At 38.2% G+C, this 13,430-nt stretch overlaps 1 protein-coding gene across 1 annotated transcript in view; it reads left to right on the top strand.

Moving 5' to 3' along the window:
* Positions 1-10,885, top strand: part of CUNH9orf135 (chromosome unknown C9orf135 homolog) — a 71,618-nt gene extending 60,733 nt beyond the window's left edge. The window contains exon 6 of the mRNA XM_035029075.1: positions 10,220-10,885. Coding sequence (XP_034884966.1) covers positions 10,220-10,402 — 183 coding nt within the window. The 3' untranslated portion in view covers positions 10,403-10,885. The remainder of the gene's footprint in view (positions 1-10,219) is intronic.
* Positions 10,886-13,430: the final 2,545 nt, after the last annotated feature.

The following is a 13,430-nucleotide window of genomic DNA, read 5'->3' as shown; positions in this document are numbered from 1 at the left end:
GGAAGGAAGGAAGGAAGGAAGGAAGGAAGGAAGGAAGGAAGGAAGGATCTCTCTCTCTCTGTCAGTATATATATGCAGTATATATATACACAGTTGACCCTTGAATAATGTGGGAGTTAGGGCCACTGACCCCCCCACAGTAAAAAATCCACATATAATTTCTGACTCACCAAAAACTTAACTACTAATAGCCTACAGTTGACCAGAAGCCTTAATGATAACATAAGCAGTTAACACACATTTTGTATGTGTATTATATGCTATTTTATTACAATAAACTAAGCTAGAAAAAGATGTTATTAAAAATCATAGGAAGAGAAAATACAGTTACAATACTATACTGTATTTATTTTTTAAAAATCTGTGTATAAATGGACCTGCACAGTTCAAACGCATATTGTTCAAGGGTCAACTATTGTCCCAGACATATAGAAATAGAACAAATAGGAGATAGAGATGATAGATAAGTAGACATCCTTCATATCTATCTATCTATCTATCCATCCATCTGTCCATCTATCCCTTTATCTATCTATCTCTTATTGGTTCTGTTTCTCTGAAGAACTCTTAATAATATAGACAAAATGCTCTGTATGAGCTCGCTGGCTCTCAGATTTCACTATTTACATATTTGAGGTGATTTGTTTTTCTCTCATTGATCCTGTCCCATCCTAATAGTATTTATTTATGACCAAGAAATCTTTTTGATGAAGGACCTTGGCAAACATTTAATTTGAATGTACTTGAAAATTAGGAAATGAGTATTTTAACTCCTGCTCATCTTATGTACCACTTACAGTTGGGAAATTGTGGTCTTAATTCTCAGGAAACTCAGATTTTCAAGTGTTTTGTTGTTGTTGTATTGTTTTAGTAGAAAGAACCTGTTTTCTCTAAAACTATGCCTTCATTTTATATATCCTTCTGAATCTAAGTAACTATGATCTTCTTTTGTTTCTGCGTCAAATCATAAAGCTTAGTTCTAATTTCTTTTAATTATGTTTAACTTCTACAATGAACATATTTGACTTTTGTAAAGAAGAAAAAAACTTTAAAAAATGAGAACCCTGGGCCTCAAATTTATAACTAGCCATACCATTATAAGTATAAAATAGTGGCAGGTGTCCTCACATAATGTAGACTGAGGAATAAAAAAAATGATATTTTTTCTATGATTAAAATGATAGGACCAATCAAAATTTGTGCATAAAAAATAAAAAATGTGTCAATAGCTAAGGTTTAATACTGTATTGCTTATTTTTTGATGCTGGCCATTACTAAAGTTTGTGTGATATTGTTTAAAGTCAGCTTATTTTGTGAAGTGATTGTTCATATAGATCTCCATATTTTTCTTTGTGATGACCAGACTCAGTAATGATATAGATATTTATATTTATATCCGTGGCCTAAACTTCCTTGCACTTCCCATTGACAATTTTCCTTTAGTTGAATACCTCTACTGGTTACAAATGTTTTTCCTTTGTAAAATTTTATCAAATAAAAAGGTATAATAAATGTTTCTTAGATACATAACAAAAATATATCCAACTAGTGATAGTTTGTCGTAGCTACATTTGCCATTTACTCTTAGGTCTATAATGGAATCCCTGGGAGAAGAAAATATCCAGTAGAAATGAAATCATTTTTAAAGAAGTGAGGAAGTGAATGTCTGAGATACCTCTCCTCCATGATCCCTAGGGTTGGTAAAGTAGATTTGGCTGTATGGAAATTGTCCTTTTTTTCCCACATCACTCTGCATGTGTGTATAGAAGACAACCTCATTAGGGGACGACAGGTCTTCAGTCAAGTGCATATAACAGCTAAATAATTTTATACATTATGTATACTGAAAATAATGAAATGAAATCTCACAGTAATCTACCTGTATATTTATTTACTTTTACTCCATCCAATGTGACATTCACATAAATAAGCTTGCTGCCTCAAATACCTTTTTAAGACTAAATGAAGTACCCCAAATGAGCATACTTACAGGTATGCTAGGGAAGAATGGTCTTTGCTGTATGAATGTCAGGTGGCTAATAACTATCTGTAATGGTGGACACAAGGTTAGTTCACAGTGACTAATTTGGCCAGGAAACATAACACATTGTGAATTTTTATGGATGATCTGGATGAAGGAATTGAGACTATGCTTTCAAATTAGCGTATAATATTAAATTAGGCAGAGTTACTGATGTTTCAGAAGGCAGGCTGAAAACTGAAAATGACCTTGAAAAATAAAACTATAAAAAATAAAAGATCCCAAAGAAATAAAATGAAATCAAATAAGACTAAGTATAACCAAAACTGGGTGAGGACTGAATACAGTTGACTAAGAAACAGTCATGTCATTTTATTCCGAAGAAAGTTCAGGAGACAACTATGCTCAGAGTAAGAATATAGCACTCAGGGGGCCGTGGGGTTGGGGGTGGGGAGGGGATGGGGATTTAAGAACAGGATACCTGCCTCTTAAAGATACACTGATACATTTTATTGATATAGGTGGTAAAACCATAGGCTGTTTTGTCCTTCATAATGTCAGAAGGTCAAGTAGGGGCCCGCTCACTAAGAGGACACTCCTGTAACATCCTGACCATGTCTGTCCATGATTTGTTTAAAAGAAGAGGGAAGAGAAAGAGAAGAAAAGGAAGAAAGCTTTCTTAACCTTAAGGCAGATTTTCCCCATATTCTCTTGCTGCATCTTTAGTGCTTCCTGTTTCTATAGAGCCTGTTTGCCCTCAGCATATCTTTCTCTGACATGCTTTTCCCATCTTTTATCAGGATGTTTCATTTGACTTCCTCTAGTTCCCTGAAACAGCACTGTTGTTTGGTTTGTGTTTTGTCAGGTTTTTCCCTCTATGAAGTTTCTTTGGAAGTGGGCACTTTTTGGTTACCACTGCATTCCTCCACCTCCCTCGACCTTCAGAATCTATGACATTGCCCACTTCATACCTCTCCTTCTGTGCCCTTCATGGCTTCTTTATGGACCCAGCCATGAGCATCCATGGGACTTGGGATCCAGAACTCTGTGCTTCTCATTTTATGTAATCTCAGAGAATTCATTCACTCCCATGGTTCCTCAACCATCACCTTTTGGGGGTAATGTGTTTTATATAATTTCAAACTTAGAGGAAAGTTGCAAGAATGGCACAAGGAGCTCTCATATAATCTTTACCCAGAGTCACCAATTCCTTACCATTTGAGAGTAGGCTTGAGACATTGAACTCCTTTGCCTATAAATAGTTCAGTGTGTATTTCCTAAGAACAAGGACACATAGCTATGGTAATATTTTCAACCTCAGGAATAATTGATGCAGTCTAATTATGTAATTCACAGTTTGTATTCAAGTATCATCCATGGTCCCAATACTGTTCCTTAGAGCTATTTTTCCCCAGCCAATGACTATTACTGTGCATAGGGCACTGACCTCTCCAGGCCATCTATCCCACAGCACCACCTTTCAAAGATTTTGTACTGATATCCTCTCACATTTAAAACGTCTAAAATGTGACTCATCATTTCTCTCCTATAACAAATTCTCCCCCATCTCCATGTCTTTCCTATTCCATTTAGTGGTTTTAGGAGTCTCCCAGCCATCCAGATTTGAAACTATGGATCATCTTTGCTTCTTTATCTTCAGTTGGCCTGCTAGGTCCTCTAAGTTCTTCCTGTGAAATGTCTCTTCCAGCCTGGCTCTGTGTAAGCCATTGTGCACTGATACCCACCCATTCCACACCTCAGACAAAATTTTTCTGTGATCCTCATCTACCTGAAAGGCTCAGAAAAAGCTCATAGTGATGATCCTATCTTAAATAAACGTCGTCAGCACTCAGTGTCTGTGTAGCACCAGAACAGTGAACCAACCAACAACAACGTGTGGTGATTCACACAACTGCTTCTATGGACCATTTCTAAACATTTCTTCCCACTCCCACTAAATAAGTGTTGAACAGACATGTAAATATTATGTTAGGGTGTGGGAATACAACAACTGTCTGCAACTCACATATGCAGAGGAAAAGTGTCTAACTGATAACTGGCCTTCTTCTTGAGCCCACCACCAGTAGGAAAACACTAACCCTTCAGTCCATTTACAGCTTAGTCTGATTCCATAATTTAAATAGTTCCTATAGGAGGTGTTCAATCTCCTTTAAAAAACTCTCATTTTCTCAGAGATCTTCCATCCATTGTGGCAGAAAAGAACTAACATAGTAGAACTGAGCCTGTTATCTATTAAAAAGCCTGCTTGCTAGGTTGGCCCTTGGCTAGCATCTAGAAACTAGACTTGTGGGATTAGAATTCCCTAATGAGAGAGGCTCATTGCACCTAAACCATTTGTGCGAACAATATGGTTCATGTTGAACTTGTGGGAGTCTGGAATTCTGGTATTGCAAGGCAACGAGTGCCTCTGTGACCAGCCCCCAAGAAAAAGCTTGGCACTGAGGCTCTAATGAGCTTCCCCAGTAAACAGCATTTCACAATTCTTTGCTGGGGAAATTAAATGCATCCTGTGTGACTCACCAGGAGAGGACTCTTGGAAGTTTGCACCTGGCCTCCTCTGAACTTCAGCCCATGTGCCTTTCCCCTTGGCTGATTTTGCTTTGTATCCATTTGCTGCAGTAAATCATAGCCACAAATACAACTATATGTTGAATCCTGTGAGTCTTCGTAGCAAAATCATTGAATCTAGCGGTAATCTTGAGAAACCCCAACACATCCTACTTTTCTCCATGTGGCAGATTGTTATTTTTCCCAAATGGGTGCAGCACGTGTGGTCATCCCACGTACTCTTGCAATGTGATTTTGACACTCTTCCCACTGAGAGGCAGAGTCCTTATTGCCTCCACTAGAGCTGGGTGACCTGTGACTGCAGTAGAAGTGATGCTATGTGAATTTGGAGGCCAGGTGATAAAAAGCAGTGTAGTTTCCTCCTGGTTTTCTCTGTGCCATTGTCATTCTCAGAACCCAGTCACCATGATGTGAGAAAGCCCAAGCAGGCCCCTGGAGAGGACTTGGGTAGTTGTTCCGGTCAATAGCCCAGCTGAGATCCCAGCAGACAGCCAGTATCAACCACCAACTGGAGTGAGGGATGTTTCTAACCTCAGCCTTCAAGTCACTCCCGGCTTTCAAGTCTTCTCCGCTGAAGCCTCAGACAATGTGGAACAGAGGGATGCTGTCTTTGTTATACCCCTCCCAAATTCCTGACTCAGAGAGTCTAGAAATGGGTATTGTTTTATACTGCTCTCTGTGGGTTGACCTGTTACACAGCAATAGTAACTATGACTCTAAGACGGCATCCAAGTATATAGAGAGAGGGAAGTGACTTACCATCCCGATGCCAGAGGGCAAGAGTAGGATTTTTGTGTGTGCTATTGTCTGCCTCTTCTGGTCTCTGAGGTAATGTCCCTAGTTCACCCAGCTGCTCTTTTCCTTGCTGGCATTGGTGACTATGGTCTGTGGATGTTGAACTGTCAGTCTTTTTCTATTTCCCTCTCTTTCTCTCTGGGCTAGGTTGGAGCCCAGATGGTTTGCCTGGGATAACTCATCCTCATTTCCACTCCCATAGGTATTGTAGACCCAACAGAAGATTCCTATGCCTCTCATCAGCCCCAGCTCCAGTGTTTGGCTTTGCAGCTCCTGTTAGTAACCCCCTTGCAGACTTGCCACAGGATGCCAGAGGTGACTCAGAGTCTTCCTCTGCCTGAGCGTGCTGCTCCACCAGCCTGGGTATTGTTGTACTCCAGACAAATGAAAGGGCAGCCTGAGATGCTCAGTTTCGAGTTTTCATGAGGGATGGGGGCCTCTTATGCCTTTCCGCCATTACTCTCTTTTATCTCATACATTTCTCTCTGTCCAGGTCAGAGGGATTCTGGCTGATTAAAGTCTTGGAAAGGGAAAATTGGGAAATACATTGGCTCTTTCTGCTGTCCTTCTTTTCCCTTTCCCCTTATTTTCTCATTCCTGTAATTCCCCAAACAGACTCTTCCCTGTCTTCCTACTATCCATTCCAACTTTTGGTTAAGACTTAATGCAAAAGATATTTTTCCTACATATTGGAAGAACTCTATGATCTGAGGTCTTCCAGGTTTGGACATTGATATTCTAAAGTCCTCAAGACTGAGTTGGATTGCAAGGCTATTATCTTGCTAAAAAATCCTATTTTGCATGTTAGAAGCTGATATTACTTTGCTTTTTGGTTGCCATTTTTTTTCTGAAACAAACTGTGATCTCACCTTGGGCAAATGGATGGTTACACACAGAAAGGGCAAAACTGTTTATCATTTGGAGATGATTACCCCCTGTATACTTGGTTTGAGTGGCACACCAAATTACTTGCTTGTTCAGGACTCCTACCATCTCAGTCTGGCCTTGGGTCTGAGCTGCAGTCAATATTAAGGTCCTTGAGGGGCGCCTGGGTGGCTCAGTTGGTTAAGCAGCTGCCTTCAGCTCAGGTCATGATCCTAGAGTCCCACATCGGGCTCCCTGCTCAGCGGGGAGTCTGCTCCTCCCTCTAACCCTCCCCCCTCTTGTGCTCTCTCTCTCTCTCTCACTTTCTCTCTCTCAAATAAATGAATAAAAACTTAAAAAAAATATTAAGGTCCTTCAGGGTGAATCTTGGTGCAGCTGCTTTATTCTATCTTGTGCCTTTTGTATTAAACTTTGAAAAACATGAAAAACGTAGCCTGCTTCCTTAAAATAACTACGCCTTCTAGGTTCCTAATAGTTTGTTATTGTCCTGTTTTGTTTGTTCATCTATTCCATATTTGTGTCCTTCTAATTCCTGATTATATGTTTAGTCACAAATTTATTGTTTGCCTTTACTCCTACTTTATATATTTGTCTTACTTCCTAGTTTTTACCCATTTCTTTTTGCTCTGATTCTCGGTAACTCAGTGTTCCAACATTGCAGATTATTCAGGTACACGTTAGTTAGGATGCTTTTAGTAGATTGTACAAACCCCAGCTCAAGTCAAGCCAGACAATAAAAGCAATTTATTGGTTCACATTTTTTTGAAAAGTCAGGTTTCAGGAAAGGAGTGATACAGCAATGTCATCATGCTTCTTACTGACTCTCAAATCTGCCTTTTATGGTGTTGATTTCATGCTAAACTGATTGGAGGAGGGCTACTAATAGAAATCTGGGCTAGATGCTTCCTCATTTATGTCCAACAATGGAAAAAGGGTTTCTTTCCTCCAAATCACTGAACAGAAGTCTTAGGCTTTACTTTGTTTGGGCAAACTCAAAACACATGTCTGACGTTGGATCAATCACTATCATTGAAAAAGGAGTGAGGGATTATTGTGATTGTCATAGGTTAGATTCTGCCCCTACAGTTTGGAGTGGGATCCATCTACCCACATTGCATGGCTGTCACACAATGCGAAATGGGAGAAGTAGATTCAGGGTGAGTTGGAGTCACGTCTTAAAGTTTGCGTGAGCTGATTATGCTCATGTCTTCCCAACTCAGTGTTCACTGACCTCACTTTGGTAGCTCGAAGTCAGCCATAGCAGGAGTATTTACACCACAGAAATTGGCAAATATCACAAATAAGTTGTGTGGGATTTTTTGGTGGGGAGCTGGCTTACCAATGCACCTCTGATAATGGGAGGGACTTAATTTCATGTGTGTTAATAGGAAACAGTCTCTCAACTAGTTTTCCTAACTTCAAGATTGCTTACCCCTACTATCTATCCACTTTTAAAAAATGACAGCTTCACTAAGATAACTCACATGCCACAAAATTCACCCTTTTAAAATGTACAATTCAGTGATTTTTGTATATCCATAGAGTCATACAGTCATCAGCACGATCAATTAGACAACATTTTCATCACCCCTAAAAAGAAACCGCATATGTATTACTCAAGGTTCTCTACAGAGAGAAACCACATATATACATGCAGAGAGAGAGAGACTTATTGTAAGGAATTGGCTAATGCAATATGGAGGCTGAGAAGTCCCACAGTCTGCTGTCTGCAAGCTGCAAACCCAGGAGAGCTGGTGGTGTAATTCAGTCCCAGTCTAAAGGCCTGAGAACCACGAGTACCAAGAGCAGGATAAGATTAATGTCCAAGCTCAGGCAATCAGGCAGGAAGGGACTGAATTCTTACTTCCTCTGCCTTTTTCTTCCATTTCTTTTATTCCCTCAGCAGATTGGAAGGTGCCCACCTACCTCCATTGGGAAGAGCAAACTGCTTTACTGAGTCCACAGATTCAAATACTAATTTCATCTAGAAACACCCTTACAGGTACAACTCAGAAATAATGTTTAGCCAAATGTTTGGATGCCCCGTGATCTAGTCAAGTTGACACATAAAATTGGCCACCGCACCCATTAACAGTCTCTCCTCATTCTCCCCCTCCCCCTAGTCCCTTGCAAAGTTCCTTTCTGTCTCCGTGGACTTGCCTATTTTGGACATTCTGTAGAAGGAATCATACAATATGTAGTCTTGTGGTTTAGTTTTTTTCACTTAGCCTGTGAGTTCTTATTCTAATTCTAATTATAGTTCTGGAATCTGGTCCTTTCTACCTTCAGTCTTTAGTACCTTCTTGCTGCCAGAATCCTTTCTTTAAAAACATCACATTTAAGCTTGTCATTCACCTGATCAAAATAAATCATCCTTCCTGCCTACGAGATGCTAGAGGAACACATCAACCCTGCATTTGACGCTTCCTTCAATTTGACGGAAGCTTGCCTAGGAATGAGCAGATCCTGCCTCCCTGTGAGCAGGCACGTTTGGCCAGTAATACTCAAATCTCATTGAAAGGGCCTCGACTGAACCAAAACCAACATACAAGCCCCAAAGAAATTGGACCCTGACTATGAAAAACAAAAGCCCAAACTATAGAAAGTAACATGGATATAATGTAGTTTTAGGATTTTGTCATTTATTTCATCTCTTAATTATTGAGAATTTCATGGGGGTACTGGAGGGATAATAGATCTTACAATTAGATAGTTTGAAGTCCTGGCTAAGTTGTTTAATATTGACATTCTTTAAATCCTCTTTTTCTGAGATTTTAAGCAAATTGTCTTTTCTTATATGTAAAGTGGGAGTAATAATTCCTATGTCAGAGTTCTGCTATGGATTAAAAGATATAAACACTCGACTACCGTGCCCAACCCATAATAGACACTCAGTAAATCCGTTGACCCTATTATTATTGTTATGGTTGAATATATGGTTAAAATTTTCAATTATTTTCAATAAGGCCAATCTAAGATTAGAACTATTTTGGTGTTCTTTCATTGTTTTATAGTTCTGGTGATTTAATTTCTTTTTATTTTATTTATTTATTTTTAAAGATTTTATTTATTTATTTGACAGAGAGAGAGATAGCGAGAGCAGGAACACAAGCAGGGGGAATGGGAGAGGAAGAAGCAGGCTTCTTGCCGAGCAGGGAGCCCGATGTGGGACTTGATCCCAGGACCCTGGGATCATGACCTGAGCCGAAGGCAGACGCTTAACGACTGAGCCACCCAGGCGCCCTGGTGATTTAATTTCAATATTGTGTCAGTGCTTTAAAATTAGTACCAATTTTAAGCAGAAATTAGATAATCAGTTCAAGGGCTTTATGTTCATTGTCTACCATTACCCTTGATGTAATCTGAGAGAATCAATATTTCCTTTGGGAAGTGGTCAATGAGAGTGTCTTGTTTTATCACAACAGAATCATCTACGAAGTGCTTTAAGGATAAATACTTTAAACATGATGCTGGGTTATCCTGAGGTCAATTTCTCGGAGGAATAAATCTTTGAGTTGGCATTTACGACTTGATAGCAACTATGAAAGATACAACCTAAGATATTATTCTTTGGAATGATTATAATTTTTATTAACTTTAAAAAGGTGTTGAATGATAGTTAAATTATAATTGTTTTGGTCTTATGTAGGCGATCATAAAATTTAAGTTGTTCTTTGGGCCATGTATTTATGGTTTACAAAAGTTTTACATGTGTAACAATTTATCTTTTTAGTTTTATAAATAAAACAACCACAAACTAGAGGCTTCTTTCAGAATTAAATTATTTATAAATACTGTAGCCATTTTTTTCATTGAAGCATTTGTAATTTGATATATTAAGTTAATTGTGTGTAAATTAAACTTGGATCATAATAAGACTAACATATTGAAGATCAACTTCTAGAAATCACTTGTTTTTACATATCTTGGTCATTCAATATTATTTCTCTTTCTCCCCCCACCCAATAGGATTATCCTTGTCAAGATGATTATTCAGTAGTCCACAGAAAATGCCGTTCTCAGTTCACTGATCTTGATGGTTCCAAAAGATCTGGCATCAACACTTGGCATGACAAAAGTGGGATTTATGCTAATTCATGTGTAAAACGAAAACTCTACCCATTAACTGGTGGTCCTATTATCCCCTTTTAAAAGTAATCTATGGAATCAGATTCTCTAACCAATGAAAGAATAATGGAAATAACAGTTGATTTTTCTATCCTAATAAATGCAATGGAAATGTTACTATAGTAGGTTCCTTCAAAAACAAAATCTTACATATTCTAGGCCAGCATATATATATATGCTTTTCATTAGCTGCTCTGGTATTTTCCAAAGTTTAGTATGTATACCACCGAGAGTGTACAACACAATTCTTGATGGTACTTGGTGGAATTTTCTTTTATTTATAGACTATGTATTTATTTCAAATTTTATTAGAAAAAAATGCATAAAGCTAGCATAAAGCTTATGATTGCTCAGGATATGGCTAATTAAAAAAATAAGCTACCTTAAATTCCATTTTTAAGTGAATAAAAATATAGGTGGCGCTCAGATTTGACATGAAACTCATATGACTGAAGTTTGGGCAACACTGGCCCTATGGTAGTGGGGAATGTGACTATTTATAGACTTTGATTTATCTGTAGTAGCTGACTGCAGTGTGGATTGTTTATTCAGCATAGCGTTTTTCCTTACTTAAGATAATACTTTTTGAGTCCATGGATAGGAGAGATGTAGACAGACTCTTAGTGAAACATTACGGTGAAAATCCAGTCATCTAATGTTAGATTTAGAAGAGATCTTGGCAATTGTTCTGACTCACCATCCACTTTAAGGATGAGCAAATAGAAACCCGCAAAGGTTTAAGTAGGTTTTCCTCTTACATAAATAGCAGACTCTAGATGATCTTTGAAGTGCATTTGACCTTTTCTTTCTTCTTTTTTTAAGATTTATTTATTTATTTGAGGGGGGATACGAGCAGAGGGAGAGAAAATCCCAAGCAGATTCTGTGTTCATGCAGGGCTCGATCCCATGATCCCGAGATCACAACCTCAGTCAAAACCAAGAGTCAGACGGTCAACTGACTGCGCCACCCAGGCGCCCCAGACCTTTCATTTCTTTTGAGGATATGGGTTTAATTATTTGGTCGGCCTAGGCTTAAATTTACTCTCATTATTTTTCTTTAAAAAATAAATTCATGAAATAGCATTTCATGATAAATGCTAATTTAGCATTGCCTCCAACTCCAGCAAAATATGGTAAAGACCATAAGCCTTGTGAGTGGAGAAATGATAATGAATAAAGAAAATGTGGATATACCAAATAAGCATTCACCAGCAGAGTTTGACCATAATTTCTTGCTGCTTTAAAGTATTTGCCTGCACACACACACATGCTATATATACACACACACATACATGTATATGTATATATATGCATAAATATGTATATTATATATAATGTTAATTCTTTTTCTTATTTTTAATTGAGGTATAGTTGACATACAATATTACATTAATTTCAGATGTGCAACATAGTGATCTGACAATTATATACATTATGATATGCTCACCATGATAAATGTAGTTACCATCAGTCATAATAAAGAGTTACTACAGTATTTTTGGCCCTCTTCCCTATGTTGTACTTGTCATTCCCATAACTTATTTATTTTATAACTAGAAGTTTGTACCTCTTAATCTCCTTCACCTACTTCACCTATTCTCCATGATTTCCCTCCCCTCTGGCAACCACCGGTTTGTTCTCTGTATTCATGAGTGTTTTTTATGTTTGTTTGTTCATTTGTATTGTTTTTTAGTTTCCACATATAAGTAAAATCATATAGTATTTGCCTTTCTCTGCCTGACTTATTTCACTTAGCATAATGCCCACTAGGTCCATCCATGTATGGCAAGATTTCATTCTTTTTTTATGGCTGAGTAATATTCACTGTGTGTGTGTGTGTGTGTGTGTACCACATCTTCTTTATCCATTCATCTATCAGTGGACGCTTAGGTTGCTTCCATATCTTGGCTATTACAATAATACTGCAATAAACATAGGGGTGCATAAATCTTGTTGAATTGGTGTTTTCATTTTCTTTAGGTAGATACCCAGAATTAGGATTACTGAATTATATAGTATTTCTAGTATTTTAATTTTTAATTTCTTGAGGATATTCCATATTTTTTTCCATAGTAACTGTACCAATTTCCATTCCCCCCAACAGTACACAAGGGTTCCCGTTTCTCTACATCCTCACCAACACTTGTTATTTCTTATTTTTTCATTACTAGCCATTCTGACCAGTGTGAGGTAATATCTCATTGTGGTTTTGCTTTGCATTTCCTTGAGATTAATGATGTTGAGCATCTTTCCATGTTTCTGTTGCCCATCTGTATGTCTTCTTTTTTTAAAAAATTTTTATTGTTATGTTAATCACCATACATTACATCATTAGTTTTTGATGTAGTGTTCCATAATTCATTGTTTATGTATAACACCAAGTGCTCCATGCAGAATGTGCCCTCTTTAATACCCATCACTGGGCTAACCCATCCTCCCACCCCCCTCCCCTCTAGAACCCTCAGTTTGTTTTTCAGAGTCCAATGTGTCTCATAGTTTGTCTCCCCCTCCGATTCCCCCCCCTTCATTCTTCCCCTCCTGCTATTTTCTTTTTTTTTTTTTTTAACATATATTGTAGTATTTGTTTCAGAGGTACAGATCTGTGATTCAACAGTCTTGCACAATTCACAGCGCTCACCATAGCACATACCCTCCCCAATGTCCATCACCCAGCCACCCCATCCCTCCCACCCCCCACCACTCCAGCAACCCTCAGTTTGTTTCCTGAGATTAAGAATTCCTCATATTAGTGAGGTCATAGGATACATGTCTTTCTCTGATTGACTTATTTCGCTCAGCATAACACCTCCAATTCCATCCACGTCATTGCAAATGGCAAGATCTCATTCCTTTTGATGGCTGCAAAATATTCCACTGTATATATATACCACTTCTTCTTTATCCATTCATCTGTCGATGGACATCTTGGCTCTTTCCACAGTTTGGCTATTGTGGACATTGCTGCTATAAACATCAGGGTGCACGTACCCCTTCGGATCCCTACATTTGTATCTTTGGGGTAAATACCCAGTAGTGCAATTGCTGGATCATA

The sequence above is a fragment of the Mirounga leonina genome, unplaced genomic scaffold (assembly GCF_011800145.1).
Source record: "Mirounga leonina isolate KUSES-001 unplaced genomic scaffold, KU_Mleo_1.0 Mir_224, whole genome shotgun sequence".
In the NCBI taxonomy this organism is placed as follows: Eukaryota; Metazoa; Chordata; class Mammalia; order Carnivora; family Phocidae; genus Mirounga; species Mirounga leonina.
The sequence above is the reverse complement of the archived record's forward strand: the minus strand, read 5'-3'. Positions and strand labels throughout refer to the sequence as shown.